Below are 22,253 nucleotides of genomic sequence, written 5' to 3' on the forward strand. Positions count from 1 at the left end.
TAAACGCTTTACGTTGAACGCTCGTATTGTACAGCCTTATTGAAATATGAGCGATATTGTACTCATATAGGTCCGACAAACGCCTCGAAATAGAAAAATCGTTTCAGTTTTGGCGATCGGCCAGAACGCAATATCTAGCCTGAGGAGCGGAGGTTCAATACTGTAACATTACATAACAGAAGCATGTTCAGTGACTGTCCTGTAAGCAATGCGACAAAATTGTCATGAACACTCAGCGTCAAATAGTTCGCGACAGCCAAAGTAGCCAAAAAGTTCGCAACACGTCTTTGTTACAATTGGAATAAGGTGGTTTGTCAACTTTTTGACCACATTGGGTATCACGAACCATTTGTCCCTGACTGTACGTACATTGTAGTTACAGTTCCTACCACTGCCATTCTGGTCAAATCTGAAACATGTCAATCAATACTTCAATACCATACATACATAACCTTACATAAGTCAGATAGTCTAATTTCGGTACTACCGTTAGCCTGACCTACAATTTAAGCCATAGCAAAAAGGAGTTCAAGGCACCTTTTACAAATACATTAGGTAGTATTGCTTGAACTTTCTTTGTTTGCCATTTCAATAGAATGCTTTCAAAGCTACAGTTACGTAACTTTTGTTCTTTAACTTTTAAAGATTTGAAAAGCTACACTGAAATGGAAAGAAAAAAGATCGGTTAAAAATCTTCTAATATCTTCAAAGGTACCTGACCTAGCTTTATGAAACAAAACATACTGGAAAATCTACGCATTATTTTTTATTAAAAAATTAAAGGCTTGAATTAATTTACTCTTTATTTTACAGCTTTTGAAGGAAATCTTCAGATTTTCTAACCGACCCTTTTTCTTTGCGGTCCAAGGGTAGTTAAATAAATAGAGCTCCTACTGGGTCTACCTGACTGTGGCCACGGTATGATGCGGCACTTAGCGAACTACACACTGAGGTCGCTGGAGTGCACTGAGGCGGGAATCCAATGATTTTTATTGGGCGGGTTACGTACGACAAACTTTACAAAGGTTTGAACATTTCCGCTCCGTTTAAGATGCGGTAATAACCCTGAGGTGGAATGAACAGCAGTTGTTTAAGTTAATCTGCTATAGGCGTAGGACAGGGTTTCGATATGATTAAGCATGTTATGATAGAAATTAGTTTTGTTTTTACCCGACTGCGCCAGATTGAGGGTTATATTCGAGTGTGTAAAAATTACAGCGATTTACCTTTTGCGTGCCTTTAATCTAAAGATGGCACTCACTGAATATTCACGAATACTTGAAAGCTTATTTAGGTTGCAGATATTTATTTATTTTATTAAAATTACCTAAAATATGACCTGAAATTGGATTTTGGGACTGGGTCAAATCAAACGGGAAATACTCGTATATTTATTTTAACGTAGTGTGCGAAACTTATAGTCTTTTACCTACATTTAATTATTAAGGGTGAGTTGCACCATTTTACTTTGACTGACAAACGTCAAAATTCTGTCAAACTCCATACAAAATGCACCGGTTATCGTCATAGTTACCGTTAAAGTTAGGTGGTGCAACTCAGTCTTAGTCTGCAAAGAATCTTTTACCATAACTTTTTACCAAAGCAAAGATCTTTCAATGTCCTAATATCTACTTCTACTCAAAGAGGTCCGCAATACGAAGCCATTACCTGCCCGCAGGACGTTCGGGGAATCCCCCGGCGCGAATTAGTAACATTCTGGAGTCAGACCGCGCCGCTCCCGCGAGCCTTCTGCGCGGGTAATGGCGCGGGCAGCGCTGGGAATAACAGCTGCTGGGAAGATTATCTAGGATTTGAAGCCACTCATTATTTATTCAAGACAGCTTTGAACACCTTTCAAAGCTAGAACTGGAATTAGTAATAGTTTAGTCAAAGAGTGTTCATTTAACACATATGATATTAGAAATACGAAAGTGTAGGCTGAATGCAAACAGCCCGAGAATAACGCCCGTATTCACAAACGATGCTTGCTTAAGTAAAGCAGCAAATCGAACGTACAGCGTTGAATAGAGCTCTGTGATTGGTTCGTGTGTCACTCTGTGCTTCCATGTGCACTGTGAGACCTCATAGTAATGTTTGTGAATACGGGCGTAAGACCTCCTTCATTTCACTATGCATTTCTCTTTGGACAACCATCATGATTCAAGCTTGAATTGTTCAAGCCAGAACAAACACTCAAACTTTATATTGTCCCACTTGAGACTCGACTCTAGAACTTCTGAGTTCTGAGAGTCCAACTTTTTGTCCACCGAATCACAGAGGCGATCTGTAATGACGATGAAGGGCCCTTGTTGTTGTTAATTAGGCCCATTTGCCTAGCACTAGATTATCGCAGAGACAGCTGGGCAGACCACCGCGCTATTAATTATACAAGTACCTATATTATTTATTATCATGGGCAATCAGAATATCTAATAATATATAATCAGTTAGATTTCATTGGTAGGTACAAACCATTATTTATTATTAAATAACAATCTTAGTTTATTTATTTGCTCAATTGCTTGTCACACGATTACAACAAACGTGGTAAAAATATAGTAGATTTAAACACATGACACCTTCGCCATCTTCGTCGTCAATATATTCGGTATGTATGTATGAACTATGTATGTATAACATCTAGGTGAATTCAATGTACGAGTATGCATGTATAAATGGGTAAAAATAATAATAGCCCTTTTTCTTTAAATTCTTTTAATAAAAGTAACTCGAATAGTTTGTGACCACCACATGCCACATTTCTTTTGTTTCGCCTGCGTCTAACAACGCAAATAGTTTCCCTCAATAAACCAGTGCAAGTAATTCTCTCCGCTCCAAAGAGCTGGCGATGCAATAAAGCGCAGGCCGCGGGCTCATTGGAAACGCAATAAATACCTCAACTTACAATGGAATTTTCGTTGAGACGGTCCTTTGTTTCTTTAGAAGATAAACATTTGCATAGCTTTAAATGCTATAATGCAGTTGTTCATACAGAAATGTTGGTCCACTTTTACTTAAAGCACGTCCTATTTTTGTTGTGTATCACATACTTCGAGTATTAACATGTAAACAAGGGCTTTAACTCAGTACTGAGTATTATTGTATGTTTTCTTATTTATAAGTACACTAAAATAATATTAAAACATTTGAATCGGTTAAAAGGCAGCCCCATAAAAAGCTTTTATCTACGACTTAATAAATTAATAACATTTATTTCACATCGGAATACCCCATAACGCTCCAAGAATTCTCGTAGCGTAAACTTAGCCTGACGAGTTCGAGCGTGCAAGCCTCTCACCGGCGGGAAAGCTCTGATCGTAGCGGCAAAAAGCTCGCTCGTGGCGCTTTGGTGAGAAGCCTCGAAAGCTCGCCGCGGGGTCGAGTGCCGAGCGGGCACTGCGGAATAATTGGAGCGAGCGAACTTGGCTCGTGGTTACAGTTGAATTTTAATATTTTATAAAAGTTCGCGTGTTTTAGTGTAACTTGAGATAAGAATAACTTTTTTGAATTTACTACCGTAACTTTATCGTATTTATTCACGAATAATGTAAATAATGTCTCAGAAAAATATGCTACAGAGCTACATAACGCTACGATTCCGCTACGAACTTAGTTCGTAGCAAACCAAGGTCGTAGCGAATCGTAGCGTTATGTAGCTTTGTAGCACGTAGCATGCGTGTACCTACCTGCATGTTTCTTCTATAAATGTTCTTTAAAATACATTGTAAACGGAGTAACCAGTAATACTATTGTGAATACAAATAAACAGATAATTAATCGTAACACATACTATAGTTACGCTCGTGGGAAACTGGTCTTACACTGAGTTTAACGATCCCTAATCCACATAAACACTATTTACGTGTATCTCCAGTGTCTAACGTTCCAGCTGGGCAAATAGGCTATATTCTGTTAAAGTGTTTGTTAAACCTGTTGTTTTTGTTATTTGCAGAAGGTAATTTTACAGTAATTACAGTTTATTTCTTTAAACAAAGAAAGAAAGAAAAGTAGTTTATTTGGTTAAAAATTAGTTTTTGAAAACAATACCGTAAAAGTTTTTTTAAATGCATAGTGTTATTCAATTGTCAAAACCATACAATAGCTTTGTTTCATTCTTAAAAGTACAAACAATATTACATTTTAGGTATTTGTGGCAAAAGATCAACAATGTTTTCTACGAGTGAAGGTGCCGTCGTCATCATTTCCAATATTACACTGTTTTTCATTCAATGTAAACACCATAGGTCACCAACGTCCTTGCCAAAAATGTGCACATGAATGTGTCCTAATGTATCTTAGAAACAAAAGCAACCGAGCAAACCCGTGAGGTAAGCTTAGTAATGACGTGTCCTTCAAATTGGTGTGCACATGTAATGTTTTACGGCCGAGCTTGAGAGGCAATTGGCCCTCTCGACCTGTGGAGGGAATGGCAAATGTCAAGTGGGCACTCGCCGCGGCTTGCGCTGTGTGACATACTATTTTGGATATAGACATGAATTTACTCGTACTTTGAGATGTATAATATGGTGAGGTGTTTGTTGAAGTACTAATTCATCTGGCTCGGCAAAATCTGAGCTAGGTTTTTCCGTCAGGAATATTTATCTATACGGATATTTTTATGTTCATATCAGTTTCGAAACATGCACTCCTTTTTTCAGAGGGGCACAAGCAGCTGTCTGTACACGACTTGTTTAATTTACGCTGTATGTAGGTAGTCTTGCTTGTATCATCATCATCATTTCAGCCATAGGACGTCCACTTCTGAACATAGGCCTCCCCAAATGACTTCCACATCGCACAGTTGGTAGCGGTAGCTTGTATACCTTTCTGTCAAATAAAAATGTATTCTAATGTTATTGGTTTATGGGTTAATTTTTCACCTAAATCATTGAAGTTTTCATAGACTTGGAAGAACCATTATGTTTTTAGTTATTTATGAAACGAAAACGGTTAGACAACATTTTTACGAAAAACAAAGAAAGTACTTTCGAGTTTCGCACTGTTACTATACGATGGGCATTTGCCGATTTATGTTATTGAATAGAACCGAATTCGAATTGAATGTTATTAGTGTAATAAATAGCTCGCATAGCGATTGAACGCCTTTACCGCAGCCCAGTGAACTAAATACTAGCAGTACAGTTAGGAATGCACATTATGTACATTCGTGGGAGTGTATATCAGTTCCAAAATGCTTTACACGCTAAATTAGGCGTTCATTCAGGGCCTTACTACAAAAAAGTTAAACGAAGTGTTTACTACAAAGAAGTTAGTTTCAAGATGATAGTGAATATAATAGGCACTTACAGGGCAGATATGTACCATCCTAGACTGCATCTTACTTAACATCAGGTGCGATTGCGGTCAAATACCAGCCTTGTCTTGAATAAAAAAAAATTTGGGACGGACACTGGTTTAAAATGTCATTTTCATACTAAATGTCAATTTAAACTAGAGTTCAACTAGAGTTTATCTTTTTATAATGGCCGCAGTTTGGAGTGTGGACGCAATGTATACGACTACATTTTAAATAGCAGCATTTGTAAAGATCAAAGGAATTTTAAAATCATCCGTACCACCGTAAAGGGGACACATCTTGACAGCATTCGAAATAAATGCAAATTGAAGAGGAGTTGGCAGTTCCGAGCGTCTGCGCGTAGGGCGCTAGCTGTTTGTTTATCACCATTAGGTTTGCACTCCCCCCACTAAACAAATATACATAGGACATACAGTCTGAGGGAATTTCGAGGAAGTCGTAGGCTAATCTAAATCTATTCATAAATGTTCTGGCTTCTACTTCAGCTGATACATGCTGATTGGTTTCATATTTGTTCTAAGAACAATATACTTTTTTTACTTATAATCCTTGGGGGAGGCCTTTGTCCAGCTGTGGACGTCTTTCAGCTGAAACGAACGAACGAACTTATCTGCAGTTATTTTATGTTATGAGCCAAATGATTATATTTTCTTCTTCTTAAATTCATCATTGAACGACTAGCCAATGCGATGCGATTATGAATATGGAAAAGAATTGCATTTTGACTTTTTAATATCAATTGAGTCCCGAAATAGAGTTTATAATTATTCATATTTATTACATGAACGTGAAAGCTACTGAGAATTTACTTCAATATGATTTTTGGCACGAAAACATTCTAATTCTTCTTCTGTGCCCCAGACCTCTTCGCCCTAATGTTTGCGAGCGATGTAATCAGCATAATGGTTCATCATTATCTCTTGTTGCCAACATTTCAAATTGTACGTCCTACTGTGAGAGTTGGCAAATTATTTTGATGGCGCTGTGTAGATAATAATAACTTTGAATGGCCTAATAACAAATCCCCATGTTCCAGGAATTTATAATCCTTAGTAAATTACCAAATGTTGCTGTTCCTTTTCCAATAATACTTACCATGCCTACTCATAATGTTTCAAGTATTTTGTTATTTCTTAAATCATTTGTTTTTTTTAAACGAGCTGTTGTGACCGCCTCATTAGCCGCGCCACACTGGCTACCAAGAAAATGTATTCTTTTTTATCGACGACCAATATCGTTATTCTTTTGTTTTTTCTCTCTCCCCCGCGAATTTTCACGCATGCTTTTCCACGTCTCCTTTAAGAGCCATTTCACAAAAAAGTTCCGCGCGAATTTAGGTAAAAGCTGTCAACGCAACGTCAAAAGAGTAAAAAGAACGCTGAAATGGACAAAAAAATCTTGAGCCGTGACCGTATTAAGACTTGATTTAAGTTATTAATTTTAAGGTAGAATGAGGTATTCAAACTTGATTAATTAATTTAAATTTTAAATAGAGTTTATTAAGTCTTTTATATTTCGATTCATAATGAAACACGAATAGGTATAATATGTAAAATATATATTAAGTACAAAATAAAGACAGTCACATAGTGAAAAATAAATCTGCCCCCTTACAGCTCCATCATCGGACCCTGGATACGAATAATGAAACACGAATAGGTATAATATGTAAAATATATTAAGTACAAAATAAAGACAGTCACATAGTGAAAAAAAAAATCTGCCCCCTTACAGCTCCATCATCGGACCCTGGATACGAAATATTCGTCAAGGCGAATCACACAAGCCTTAACTCCATAGGGTTCTATTGTTTTGTTACGGAGGTGGCCATTGCATCTTCTCCAGATCCATTATCAGACAGAGCTAAGAAATAAATAAATAAATATTATTATAAGTAAACAAATAACTAAAATAATTCATCTTACTATCTTACTTTTTACTAGTCTTACTAATATTATAAATACGAAAGTTTGTGTGGATGTCTGGATGTTTGTTACACTTTCACGCAAAAACTACTGAACAGATTTTGATGAAACTTTACAGTACAGTACAGCAGTACTAGGCAGTCTGTGTTCAACTATCACTCGGGTCGGACGTTCCTATCGCAAGACCTTTGGTTCACTCAGTTCCGATACGACTCTAGTGCTGTGTGTAATTATTTTCGTGAATACACTGAGTTTATTAATTTCTACGAGTGGATTTCATTTTGCCTGAGACCTACGCCATGAACCCTGAACCAGAAGACCCTGTCGCCAGCGACAGCGACGCTCATCCATCCCTGGCGTCGACCAGAATTACAATGTATAGGCTATAATTTATGACGATCTGTGACAAACTAAATTTCAAGCGGGTGAAGCCGCGGGCAATACTACATATTTCATACTAGCTTTTTGCCCGCGACTTCTTCTGCGATGAAGTGGAAAATGGTTCTAATAGAATTAAAATATTCTAAGAAAATTAATTTTGTTAAATGATTATATTTTTTGATATAAAATCTACACATCATTATGTTTAAATATTTGAATACTTACAAAATTATGAGATCTTTCTAAAACAAAATTAAAACACTACACCTGCCGCAGATTTCTTTGTAAACAATGTTTTTTTGTTTTTCCTTCAGGTGCTAAAATCACCAGGCTATTGTGTGCGCATACTCTGGAGTATTCCACATACAACTGGTCGTCGGAGAAGCATAGATTTCCATTAAGTCTACTCCCGCTACCATATGGAACTCCGCTAAAACTCGTGAGGGCGCCAACACTTGCTTTTGTATCGAAAATTAGTATGAGCAGCTGCGCACGCGGTTGCCCGTTGCAGGCTCTATGCAACCACACTATTTTAAACCGTGGTCCCTAAGCATGAGATGGGAAACTGCACTCTCTTGAATTCTCTTGAATTTGATGGTGTTAGGGGAATCCTAGGAATGAATACAGACTTTCCAATGGAATCTCCTCATCAATATTGCGAAATTGCGAGTTGCAATGCAATGTTACGTTTTCACTTGTTATTTTATTGTAATCTGACCTTGATTTTTCAAACACGTGTCAAAATAAAAAAAATAATTTAAATCAAAAGTACTAAGGAATATTTCATTGATATCAACTTAGAAACAAGCACAGATCACAGAAACTAAAGGGAAATGTGACAAGGGACAAATTGGAACATATTGCTTGTGAAAGCAATGATGACAGTAGCGACGTCATTATGTAAACAGTTTATATTGCTTGCATAGTACTAAAGATTATTCGAACGTTGAATACTGATACCGCAATGGATAATGAGCACATAATTTGATTTCTTTGTGTGTGTGAATTTCTAATACGACACTGAGTTTCGAACTCAGCGCATTACTTAGCATCTCTCTATATTTCTATGGAACCAAGTTATCTCCAAAATAACATTCCACACCTTTTTAACCTAGTCAGGTAATAATTTTAATAAAATACGAAGCACGTCATCTATCAATAGGATATATGTATATTTTAGAAGTTAATAAATTATGCATAAAATATAAACACTTTAGAAGTTTAGTTAAATCGTAGAATTTCTGAAAAACAAGTACTAAAATCGTACTGAAAAAAAAAGTATTAACATGTTATCTAATTTATTTATTAAACGTCGAATTTTATCAAAGATTTTGGACTAAAGATTTTGAAAATATTTTACAGCCTACATAGAAAAAAATTAGGATTCTAAATCGTGAAAGAAATTTTTTTCGGAGCCTATTGCCTCCAAACAAACAAACAAACAATTAAATCTTTCCTCTTTTATTAGTATAGATTTAACAACAAAACAAAACGCTTCTTTTTCTTCTTCACGAAACAAAACTCAAAGCGGATAAATAAATAAACAAATCTTTGGACAATTTCACAGCGCCATCTAGTCCAAAAGTAGGCAACCAATATGCTTGTGTTAAGGGTGCTATCATAATGGATATACTTTTTTTTATAATTTATTTATTAAATTAAATACATGGTACCTACATATTATACATAGTTACACCCAGATCCGTCAATGAAATTAAAATTCATCATTTCAATTTCTGCTCGGCCGGCCGACTCGAAACAGCCTCTCGGCATAGTATCAAATGTATTTGGTCGCCGTACAAATCACCGCTTTACGACACGAACGCACGTAAACGTCACGGCGGGAAAAATGACACAGGTCCTGCCTTGACGGGCGCTCGCGCCATACTAATCGATGTCGGCTTGCGCATTGTAATTTATACTGATATTCACATCAATATTTTGACAAAGTGGTTACTAATATTTAAACAATAACTGTAGAAATTAATTCTACAATGAATATTCTTTATTTTGGGATACTTTTATTGCAGTTTATGCTGTGTTTTTAAACCAAAAACCACGATCAAAATGTGACGTTAATCTTCAAATTTGCCAAATTATTTTTAGATTTTACTCAATAATGGTAATGAAATTCAAGAATCTATTTCATTAATGAACTACAAGAATATATGTCCGATGATTACTATATATTTTTAAGTTTATTATATGAGCAGAAATAATAGATACAGGACTTTGAAAATGAGTCTGCGGCAATTTTTTCGTAAAATGGTTGTGGGAGATGGGGCACTGTGAATTAAGCAAAAGAGTTTTAGTAAATCCGTTTTATTAATGATCAACATTAAGGATTGACCTATCTTTCGCAGTTATTAAATAATCTCTGGGTGTTGCTTAAGATAGTAATTCATGCTTCCAAAATCTTAGAAATTCGCACGAAAATGTAAAATGGCTCTTAAGAAAATAATTGTTGTAAATAATATTATGAAACTCACAAAATAAATACAATACAAATACATAAAATTTAAGCCTATCGACACACTACACGAGCAATAAAAGCTGTTCGTACCGCGACAAGAGGCAAGCGACCGAGACAGGAGGCCGCGATCGATGCTATAGTTGCTAGTAAACCCTGAGGTAGATTGATTTGATTTAAAAAAATATATTAACTTAGTGTGTTTTGTTGTCCACAGACGTAATAGACGCTGTTCGTCTCCCACCGGCACAAGACTGACTCTGTGATAAGCGCGCGCACCCGGACAATAAGGCACACATATATGGGGACGCCTGCACCTTTATAGACGCACTAATCTAAAGTAAGTTCCATATTATCTATTATTTGTAAACTACAGTTAAGTCACACAATATCCCCTTGGCAACATACATGAAATATTTAGACGAAAAAGGTTCTCAACGGCAACACTTCATTGTTTTTGTTACCTATACAGGGTGGAAACGATTAGTGATCTCACTCGGTTATTTCTGAACTGTACAAGATATCGTAAAAATGTTTACTGATCTTGAAAGTGCTTAACGAGCTCTATGCTACGGTATCAATAATAGGTTACACAATAAACTGGAATAATCCGAAAATTCAATGTTTCCATAATGTGTTACTTAACTTGGAATGACTGTAGTGTAACTTTTCCCGGGACTACTTAACTCTTTCTTTTAAAGTCTTTCTTTTAAATGGTAGTAATTCGTTATTCTTTTTATCCCATGTCGTACTATGATGGGTGAACGAGCTAACAGTCAGTAGAAAAAACATCAATAGGCAATACTTACTATAAAAAATTACCAAAAGAAAAAAGCAATCGTTCATTTCGAAAGGTATTGGAATAGCAATATTTCTTCCAGCACAAAGAACAACCGAAGTGCATAACAGCAATAAAAACTTGGGCAGCTGTGCCGGCGACATATTCCCTCAATAAGCACCCCTTTATGGAAGATATTGTAAATTTCCAGACGCAACTTTCTCCATTGGAGTTGTGAACAATATTTAGCATGTAAACTCCGCATTTCGTATGGGAGATATAACTTTATTTAACTCTTCTTGCCATATTCATATACATGTTGCTAGAATAATAATAAGTGGTTTATTAATGTGTCCGTAAGCCTGGAGAATACTTGTACAGAAAATTCATTAACATTATCCTGGACTTAAGCCGATGGACTTTGACCAATGCAAGCCACTCTGGGTAGACTACCTTTTTCCAAAACTGGAATTCAGAAGTTGCAGTGCTCATTACGAGAAGTAGGACTATTCCCGTAGTTTGAAAAGGCTCAAAATGTGTTACATCACTTGATAGATGGGGAAAATGTTACACAAATTACTAATAGTCACCTTAACCCCTTGCACTAAGCTAAATATGCTTGTGTTACGAGTGGGTTCACCTTCACCACAATAGTCGAACGGCGGCGGGGTTCGAATCCGCGTTCCTCGGATGTTGAGTCGGCCAGTCCGACACTTTCCTCGTTCAGCTATAGTTCCGTAGAATCTTGACCTTCACTGGTTGGCTTTTAATTGACGGTGAAAAACTGTTGATTCTGACTACACAGGATTTGCTACGGTGGGAACAAGAGGTGGAAATAATCCCGTTATAGTTCCGTAGTTTCTAAGGCCGTATACAGAAAGAAAGCTGGAAACTTATAAGCGCTTACCAGCGCTTGTCAGCGCTGGTCCGTTCGTTCACAAAGGAAGCAAGTTGAATGGCATTTTATAAGGCAGCGTCGAGCGCTGACCAGTGCGTGTTGAAACTTGTCGGCGCCGTTCAGTGCTTATCGGCGCGCGTTCATATATTTTCTTAGTAAGCGCTTATAAGTTTCCAGCTTTTCTTCCCCTTTCTGTATACGGCCTAAAGAATCTTAGTATTAAAGTGCCCCCACTTGTTCCAGCTAGGGGTGGTCGATGCCCCACGCGGCACCAGTCACCGCCATGTCGGCCCCGCCGCGCCACCCTCACTTCTACACCGTCGAGGTCGGCGACACACGCTTCACCATCCTCAAGCGCTACCAGAACCTCAAGCCCATCGGCTCAGGCGCTCAGGGTATCGTGTGGTGAGTACCAACTAGTTTAAGAAACTGATGATACTTTATGCCAAGACCATCTACTCTGGCGCTCAGGGTATCGTGTGGTGAGTACCAACTTGTTGGGCAAACTTTATCATACTATTATGGATACTGATGCATGGCGTCCATATTATATGAGTCTGGCTGTGCCACTAAATGCAACGATTGCTACAAGCTCATTTAATGGTGAGTGGTATACTTCCTAGATGTGTATTTACTAGTTGCAAATGCTGCTCTGACTCCAAGCTCGATGAGTATGAAGATGATGATGATGATGTCTAAACGCTATCCTATAAACTGCTACCTGATACCAAAGGATATACTGCACAGTCAAATTCTGTTCTGAGAAAATGATTGAATGAATAACTCTTACAGCAGCGGTCTGTTCGGGTCTTACAGACATTGCTATAACAGTCGATTCATTTATTTCTTTGCAATAGCTATTTTTGATTATGTTTTTATGACCACACTTTGTGATGACGCTAGTCGTTCCTTTTTACTAGGATGCCTATGAAAGTCATCGGGTTTACAAATTATTTAATATCAAATTAAAACGACTAAATATCATTACCATCCTGGCAACTTTCCTAGGCATCTTAGAAGTTCATTTAGTTATGTACTGTAATACTTATATTTCGCAAGTTCTTTTCTCTGCACACAGCACGCAACTCCTTGCACGATGCACCATTTCACCGTAGATGATTTCGACCTTCGATTTGATGCACGCGCCTTCTATTTTACTTTATTTCTTTATCAATTACATTAGTATAGTATCGGATGATATTTTATCTTGTCTCCTCGGCACTTAGTAAACCCATCTCATATAAATTAATGTAACAATATTCATCCTTATCACACAGACACGTAACGCGGTGTCCTAACGAGTTTGTGTTGTTAATCTATCTCCATTTACTAAGGCTTAGGAGGACACACTAATGATTCGTCTTATTAATACAAATCATGAATCATAACTTCATGTACAACTACACATTCTTGTTGGAAAACTGTACCTATTCCATAATATTGCAATAGTTTTTACGTTTAGTTTGATGTATCGTCATGCGTTTACTGTGTAACATAAACGCACGACGCACACTGGCGTTTTTGTAACCGCGCGCGGACATTTTCAGCGCGTAATCGCCACGTACTTTTACAGCGGGCTGTCTACGGTCTTTTCTTCTACAACCATCACAATAAAACATTACACGACGCTAACAAATGGATCTCGCTAGTCTCCCGGCAGTAATGTGTTTCTGTTGTAGCTGAAGTCCGCCATGGTTCAGTTTTACACGGTCGCGCTCGGCGACGTGGTGTTCACGGTGCCGGCGCGGTACACCGAGCTCGTGCCTCGAGGCACGGGCGCGCAGGGCGTCGTATGGTAAGCTCAAGCGCGCGACGCTGATTTCAAAGTTTTGAACGATTGCGCGTGGTGTTGTTGTTCTTAATGATACACAAAATTAACGATGACTAATGATATGGCTATTTGAAAAAGGGAACCATAAAACATAGCCCAATATTAATCTGTAATTGTATGATTTAACAATTTATGCCTATTGCAAACGATAGAGAAACTCAGAAAATATGGTGTTGAATTTATTTTGTTAAGTAATTTAATCTAGTATAGTCTCATCTACCTAAAAACTGTTGGAAATCATGAGTTAATAACATAATTCCATACGCTCATTTTTAAATTCATTTTATATTAGTTTCATTTATGGTATTATAAATCTGCCCGCGTAATCGAACTTAGAACTTTGAAATCAGCCCAAAAATGCACATTTATTCCATTTCAATAGCCAATAAATTTTAAGGAATGGGATAAATGTGTTCAGCGTTCACTGGCGCGGTTGGCCGCACGTGCGTTTTTCAAACCGCGCGGTTAGCCGCCTGGTGTCGCTAGCGTGCGCGCGTTCTGTGTTGATACGTGGGGACGCGTAATGTTTCAAGCAAGTGGTATATCTGACTAGATTTGATGGCATAAACTGTGTTAATATAAAAATCATAGACAACAGGGATAGCTAAGGTCGGGCCAAAATAAATTAAAAATACTAAAGCCCGATCTGTGAGCACGTAGAATTTTGTCCAATGACCCCAAGGTATAGTCTGGTCTGTGAGCATGTAGAATTTTGTCCAATAACCCCAAGCTACCCATCCTTATCGCTCGCGCGTAATTATATTGCTGTCGCGACTCTGCGACGGGCGCCCGCAGTGAGTGTGCGAGCGCGACAGCAACATAGTTACGCGCGAGCGATAAAGATGGGTAGCTTGGGGTCATTGGACAAAATTCTACGTGCTCACAGACCAGACTAAAGTTAAGCTTCAAAACTCAAAGTTCAGTAGGATTATTATAAAGTTAGGATATGTCACTTGCAAATAAATGTGTCGTCCTAATGAAAATGCCCTGAAACGAGTCGAGGGTAGGTAACGTTCTAACATTCACTAATTCATTAATCTTTGTATTATCTTTTATTATGTCAGTGTTAACTTTCCGTCTCAGATTTTGTTATTTTCTACGAATAATTTGATTAAAATTAAGTGTTTCTTTCTCTATTTTTTGTCTTTTTGTCTTTTTGAATTATTTAACTATTGGATTTTGGTGTTAGTGTTCATGTGACATTATTTGCGTGGTGATGGTTGTGACTAACATTTGTCTGTGTGCAGTTAATTTTGTTAACCTACTGATGGATACTACATACTCGTAGAACCAGCGATTACTAAAGTTACTGTAGAACTAAAATATCTAAGCATTTAGGTATACATTTGTCAAAAAGCTTGAACTCATAATAATCTTTTGACAATTAATGTAGCAAAAATTCCTTTTGTGTCCTACTTCTACTGTTTATTAATAAATAAATAGGTACTTACCCAGTGTTTTTTTACATTTCCTAGTTAGATATTTTAGTTCTCCGTGCTTAAAGATTTGCATGTGCATCTTGTTGAGTGCTTTCTAAGCTTGCTTGGCTTTAGCACTTCTTTACGGGCTTTTTACAGGCACTTACAGGTTTATGACTCGTTTACTTGTTTATCGCTTGTTTTATAATGTTTGTCTGAACACCTTTTTTGCACGTCGCTGATTATATTTCGAAATAATGTAGTTTACTTTACCTAAATTATGTACTTTTTTAAGTCAAACTATTGTTATTAAGTAGTGTTTAGGGTAGGTTTACCAGTGAGCCAGTGATATATTATGTGAATAATAAAATTCTTATTCCAGGCATCTTGGTAGATTTAACTAGTAAATTAAACTAATTGCATGTCAACTTTCCAAGCGGACTATTTCAACAAAATGTTTCTCCTGGTAATCGAAACAGACTTCCAGTAACATTGTTCTTCTAGATATTTCTAGTTTTTCGAGTCATTAAAATTCCTTATATCGGTCGTTGTCAAAGCCTTGTTTTCCCCATGGATGGTGCTAATAATGTGTTTGTTTCCTTCCAGCGCCGCATACGACACAGTAACACAACAGAATGTCGCGATCAAGAAGCTATCGCGGCCCTTCCAAAACGTCACGCACGCCAAGCGGGCCTACCGCGAGTTCAAACTCATGAAACTTGTCAACCATAAAAATGTAAGTGATAATTTTAACGCCCGCATTCACAAACATTACTATGATGTCTCACAGTGCGCGTGGACGCACAGGTTGACACACGAACCAATCACAGAGCCCTATTCAACGCTGTGCGTTAGATTTGCTGCTTCACTTAAGCAAGCATCGTTTGTAAATACGGGCGTAATTCAACTTCTATAGTTTTTAGATCCTTTACAAACGCAACTCGTAGAATGAGATATCAATGCTGGTAAAAGCTGTGTGAGATGTCCACCTACAAGGGAGTTAGATGACCTGGTAAAGGTTGCAAAAAGCTGCTGCTTGCAGGCTTCCAATCGGGAAATCTCATTAAAGTATGCCTGTGTTCAGCAGTGAACAGTCGATGACTGAAATTATGATAATGAGGCCTTTTTAGGGCACTTACGAGTATACACATCCTAAATATACAGTGTCCCGGACACAGTGTAGATGCCTTTTTACTCGCTAAATATTGCAAGATTTTATGGTATCTTCATTAAGTTAAAACAAATTCCCAAGAATGAACTGCCTACCTTTGCGTGTTGCCTATTACAATAAACAGAGTAAAGAATATTTGCTTTACTGTTCCACACACCGCGCCCTAGCACTAAAGTATAATTGGGAAACAAACTTGCCCCCATAAAGGCACGGGAAACCGCCTACAATCCTTGCTGCTTTCTTTGCTAACCTTTAAGCAAATTGGGTATAACAACGCTCCATCACCCTTAGCTGTACTTGTTAAAAGACTCAGCAGAACAAATACTGTGTAAGAATCGACACAAGAGTACCTACTAAATTACTTTTTTTGTATTTTGAGATATGCCTTTATTAATCTCCAGTCCTCCACGACTTTAATAATAGCTTTTTTAAGGTATCTTCGCTCGTGTAGGTTGATGAGATACAAAAAATAACTTCTTAAATTCCACAGATATTTTTTATGAAGAAAATATTTAATCCACGCTTATTTTCGTAAGTAATTACCACCTACGCTCTCCTTAAAATGTCCAGATATTTTTGTAAGAAAATGTAATGGATTAAAAACATTTTCATCACATTGTCTATTAAAATACCGTCTCGTAGAGACTCAGGAACAGGGCACATAATCTCAAAATCCACTTTTAATCGCGAGCCGTGAAGAACGAGCCGAAAGAAGCGCGGATTAATTAACTTAGCGCTACGGAACTTTTTATCCTTGTTGATCCTTATCGCAATTAACGTAAAAGAAGTAGGCTCTCTGAACAATGATCAGTCGATCATTAACAGATAACTATAAAATCTTTTATTAAGGCTGAGTTACACCATCTTACTTTAACATTGATAAACGTCAAAAATCTGTCAAACTCCATACAAAAAGCACCGGTTATCGTTATAGTTACCGTTCAAGTTAGGTGGTGAAACTCGGGTCCATATTCGGTTGCATAAAAAATATTGTCATAATTTAAGAGTGCATAAAGTTTTTTGGCATACTCATCATTTCGCATAACGTTCATACAGAATAATTCATAAGGCATATTTTTTTTGCCATAACCACTTTTATTATAATAATATTTTAGTATATATTTTTTCTGTATACTCGTTTTTTTAATAACGATTTCTAGGCATAACATTTATTGGCATCTAAACCAATGCCATAAATATTATCATTCATAATATACAAAATACCATAATTTTAACAAATATGAAATATAAAAATGTTATAAGTTAACAAATATAAATAGACAAGCAAGCATGCAAACAAGCATGCAAGCAAGCAGCAAGCATGCAATCAAACAGCAAGCATGCAAGCAAGCTGCAAGGAAGCATGTAAGCAAGCAGCAAGCAAGCAGCAAGCAAGCAGCAAGCAAGCAAGCATGCAAGCAAGCAGCAAGCACGCAAGCATGCAAGCAAGCAGCAAGCAAGCATGCAAGCAAGCATTAGGATTGCCTTATCTCCGGCGCTGCGGGAAGTGCGGTCCTTCCGCTCTGGCGTAACATATACCCGGCATGCCATATATGTTACAGCGAGCGAGGACCGCACTCCCTCCGCGCCTCCGGCTTTTAAATTACACTCTAGTATAGGGCAGACTAGTACCACGTGGAAGAGACCACGGCCAGTCGGGATCAACATAATTTCAGACCAGGCAAGCTTAATGTTGTAAAAGAAATGTGGACTGTATAATATGTGCGTTATAATAGATAAGAGGGATTCAAGATCAAACAGAATGTAGTTTCACGAGCTTAAGTTTTCTAAGAAACAGGTCAAAAATTAAGAACAAAAATGACAATGATACAGAGAATTTAGTTTTTGCAAATCTATAGGCCGAAAGAGTATAAAGGTGGAAGGAGGATCGTTCGCAACATCACAAATACATAATTATTTACTCTTCAATGTTGGTTGCTCTTATAGACAATATTTATGACTTTAAATGTTATAAATAATTAAATTATGTTTATAGTATTTTATTAAAAACAAACTTTATGTACCTATATAAAAATTATGTTCTTTACATTTATGATTATTTAAATTATGGTATTGAAAATTAGAGAAAGTTATTATTGTGCCTAAGAAACCATTATGCATTTAGAAAACTATGCATATCAAAGTTTATGCGAAAAAACTTTATGCAAATACTGTTATACCAAACTAAATTATGATGAAAAATGTTATGCGTCTAAGAGGGCACCCGTGAAACTCAGCCTAAGTCTGTGACCATGATTGTGTAGTAACTGGCAACGTATTAGAATAAGAAAAAAGTAAAAAAAAATATCAGTCGTAATTTGAGGAAATGGCGCGAGACAATGAGTGACTTAAGGCTTTGGTCCTAAGCATTGCATGCCAAGAATATGGCAACCCTCATTTAACGTCTTTGTAAATGTAGACACTTTACCAAGAGTGACTATTCTCAACTCCCTTTTATTGTGATCTCGTCTGTCTGGTCTGGCTATGCCCTAGCCTGTTTTTATTTTTATACTCATTCATCACAGAAATTATAAAAGTATCAAACGGGAATTTTCACTGTTTTCACTTTCACGAAAAAAATAGTAATAATAATAATCCCCACGCAAGCCTTATAAAGGACCGGGCCACTTTTGACCCGTGAGCTCCAAAGCGTACAAACATAATAATAATAAATAAAATATTTATTTTCATAAAAAGCTAGGTATAATACAAGGCAGCAGTAGTTATTGCACTAGGCTCGCAGACCTGTGTCGCAATAACTAAAAGTGGGTTTACAATTTTTGAATTATTATTTTAAGTACTGTAGCTCCGTAAAAGACTTTATTAGAAAATTTACTAAAGACTGTAGCACTGTAGTAAAAGACCTATTTCCAAAATGACTTTTATAGAAGTTAATGAAAAAAGGTTTGAAACACTTTTTTCATTAACTTGATTTCGAAAAGTCTTTGTAAACAGCCTTTACGTAACGTGAAGCCCTAAAACTGTTGTATAAAGAGTTTTTATCAGCGTTTGATTGAAACATACGTTGTTAGTTTGTAAATTCACGCGCGTAATTTTCATACTATTCAACACTTTTAATTCCAGATAATCGGTCTCCTGAACGCGTTCACGCCGCAACGCAGCCTGGAGGAGTTCCAGGACGTGTATCTGGTGATGGAGCTGATGGACGCCAACCTGTGCCAGGTCATCCAGATGGACCTGGACCACGAGCGCATGAGCTACCTGCTCTACCAGATGCTGTGCGGCATCAAGCACCTGCATCTCGCGGGGATCATACACAGGGTGAGATTTGATCACAGATTTTATAGTTGTTCCAGGTGTTCCAGCAAATATAACAAAATCAAAATCTATTTTATTCAATTTTGACCACTGGCACTTATGAACGTAAAATACAGTTAAAAAAAGGCAGCCCTTAAGGGGGCACTTTACATGTCTCCTTATCTTTTGGGCCCTACCAGCGCTTCGAGACAAACATATGGCAAGTGCTGAGAAGAAACGCCGGAACAAACTTGGTCATCACTAGTTAGAACTTACATAAAGCACCTGCATCTCGCAGGTGAGATTTTATGATCGCAGGCCTTACATAAATTTTAGGCGTTCCTGATGATCCAACAGTACCTACTTGCATCATTTCTAGAGATGATACACAGGGTAATTTGGAATAGCCACAGGTTTGAGATCAAAACACTGGGTGATTTGAAATGGCCTCAGGTTTTACAGAAGTTTCCAATGTAGGTACAAGGGAATCCAATAGAACTAAATAACATTCCAGTTACAAATCAAATCAAATTTCTTTATTTGCGTAATTCCAGGTACATAAGTGGTTATACCTACGTTTCATTTTAGATTTCACATACACACACTATGTTCCAGGCATCTAAGAGATTCATGAAAACTAAAAATGAGCTCGGTTATCCTAGACGTCAAGCAGCTACTTGAATTTTAACTTATGAGTACCTATTCCAGAAGTTTGAGAAATTACACCTTAACCGTTAAACAACTGACAAGACATGACATGAAAGACAAGACAACCGATAAAGCCTTACAGATAAGAAACAAAGCAAGAAAGTAGGCAGTTTAAATAATACATTAAGTAGAGTCATGTTACAAAGGGAGCATTTATTTTTCCGGCGTTAGACAGGGGCGAGCCGAGAAGGGTGCGAGCATAATCAGAGCACTTCGTTTGCACCCTTTGAGCGTAATGTAACGGGAAACGTGATTACGTCAGCACATTGCACTTTTAATGCAGTGTCAATACCATACACGTAATAGATACGAATCCTTTGAGATTCCCTTTGAGAGACATACTGGTGGATTATTAAAATGCGTTACACATGTAGCTACTTTGTTCGATGTAGTAAACCGATCTGAATGTCAGCGTAAAAAAAGAAAATCGTTATTTGACACCTCAAAAATAAATCTGAATTAAAAGCTAGCTTGACGTTAAAAACTTTGCTACTTATTTCCACCCCTTTACAAATCACAGGCCTTCGTACGCGGTGCGTTTCCGTTGTTACTTGCTATATGAAAGCCGCGTGTGTGTCTTTATTAGTTAGGGGGTTTTCATTTAAGTTTTCCCTTATGGGACTATTCCCACAGCTGAAACTCCTTTGCAGCCAGAATCTACAGCTTGACTGCCAATAAAAACCCAACCAGTTAAAGGCATGTTAACCGCCTCTGTGGTGTAGTGGTAAGACCACCTGCTTCAGACGCAGAGGTCCCGGGTTCGATTCCCAGTGGCGGCAGATTTTTCTGTTCGGTTTGGTTGGTGATAGAGCTTGTTCTAAGTCCGCCTGGCTAGCTACCACCATCTTACCTAAGTCTGTCGCCATAACAACAATGTTATCAGCATTGTTGTGTTCCGGCAGTTAGAGGTAAGATAGCCAGTTCCTCCGTGGTTGAGGATTCCGGATGAAGCTCGCTTCCACCTTCGGCCTGATCATCACTTACCATCAGGTGAGATGCAGGCCAAGAGCTTCCTCGTTGTGGATATCAAAATTCAAAAAATTTATTTTGGAAACAAGAAAATTTGTACATGAAAAAGCGTGTACGATAATAGCCGCAATAGTTTCAGAGAACTGTGGTGCGACTACTAACGCCCACTTCCGTAAAAATATTCCATAAACATACTACTTTAGGCGTGCTGTTTGAATGTGTGTGATGTGTGTATGTGTGTGGTGTGTGTATGTGTGTGGTGTGTGTATGTGTGTGGTGTGTGTATGTGTGTGGTGTGTGTATTTGTGTGTTGTAAGAGTGTGTTGGCTTTAAAAATATAGAACCCAAGTTACCCGTTTAAGAGATTTTCAATCTCCTGATAAGTGAGCGTATGAAGCCATTTATCAATCACAATTTTACATTCACGCAAGGTAAGTTTGTAGATGTTGAGAAGTCTATTAATTTTATTATATAATTTAGGACTCAGGAACCGATATTGTCGACTAGCCACTCCAAGTACGCAGGACTCCAATCTGCACACTTTGTCATGTCTTCGGGTCTTTTCTTCCCGGTTAGATTCGAATACCAGACCAGCGTGTTTCGCGGTCCGCCCGTATTCGGGAATACGCAAGTACTTACTCGAACTCGCGGGAGTCGTAAACAAACTATAAGGCGTCCGGATATGAGCCTTATTGCGTATGCGCTAAGGGCGGTTATTGCGGGCGCGCGTGCTATCGCTGTCCTTTGCGCGCTCGCGCTGTCTCTGTCTTTTTTGGTACTTGCCGAGTGCCGATGATTTATTACATATCTATAGCTATAGTTGCGTATACGTATTTACTGCGGTTTCTTTGATCTTTTTAGGGTTCCGCTCGGCCGATTTGTAGTCGTCCTGCACATACTCCCGCCGTGCAGCGACGGACTCGTCGATGCAGAAAAACAGCTAGCAGGACGGCTGCTGTTTCTGCTCGGTGAAACGGTGACGGAGATAACTGTTACGGTGACGGTGTTGCGGTTCTGTATCTCCCGCCGGTACTGGAGTCTTCGTTCTCCAATTTGTTACTGTAGTTTGGCGTTGTCTATAGAAGTCTGCTGTTGAACGCCGTCTGTCTTTACTTCGCGGTGTTTGGCG

General features: G+C 37.9%; 1 protein-coding gene across 1 annotated transcript in view; it reads left to right on the forward strand.

Moving 5' to 3' along the window:
• LOC114350241 (stress-activated protein kinase JNK-like) overlaps window positions 1–21,631 on the forward strand; it is a 141,871-nt gene extending 120,240 nt beyond the window's left edge. The window contains exons 4-8 of the mRNA XM_028300983.1: window positions 10,311–10,433; window positions 12,013–12,174; window positions 15,625–15,754; window positions 19,274–19,471; window positions 21,605–21,631. Coding sequence (XP_028156784.1) covers window positions 12,026–12,174; window positions 15,625–15,754; window positions 19,274–19,471; window positions 21,605–21,631 — 504 coding nt within the window. The 5' untranslated portion in view covers window positions 10,311–10,433; window positions 12,013–12,025. The remainder of the gene's footprint in view (window positions 1–10,310; window positions 10,434–12,012; window positions 12,175–15,624; window positions 15,755–19,273; window positions 19,472–21,604) is intronic.
• Window positions 21,632–22,253: the final 622 nt, after the last annotated feature.

Source organism: Ostrinia furnacalis, unplaced genomic scaffold, assembly GCF_004193835.3.
Source record: "Ostrinia furnacalis isolate ACB-3 unplaced genomic scaffold, ASM419383v2 OfSCF0038, whole genome shotgun sequence".
In the NCBI taxonomy this organism is placed as follows: domain Eukaryota; kingdom Metazoa; phylum Arthropoda; class Insecta; order Lepidoptera; family Crambidae; genus Ostrinia; species Ostrinia furnacalis.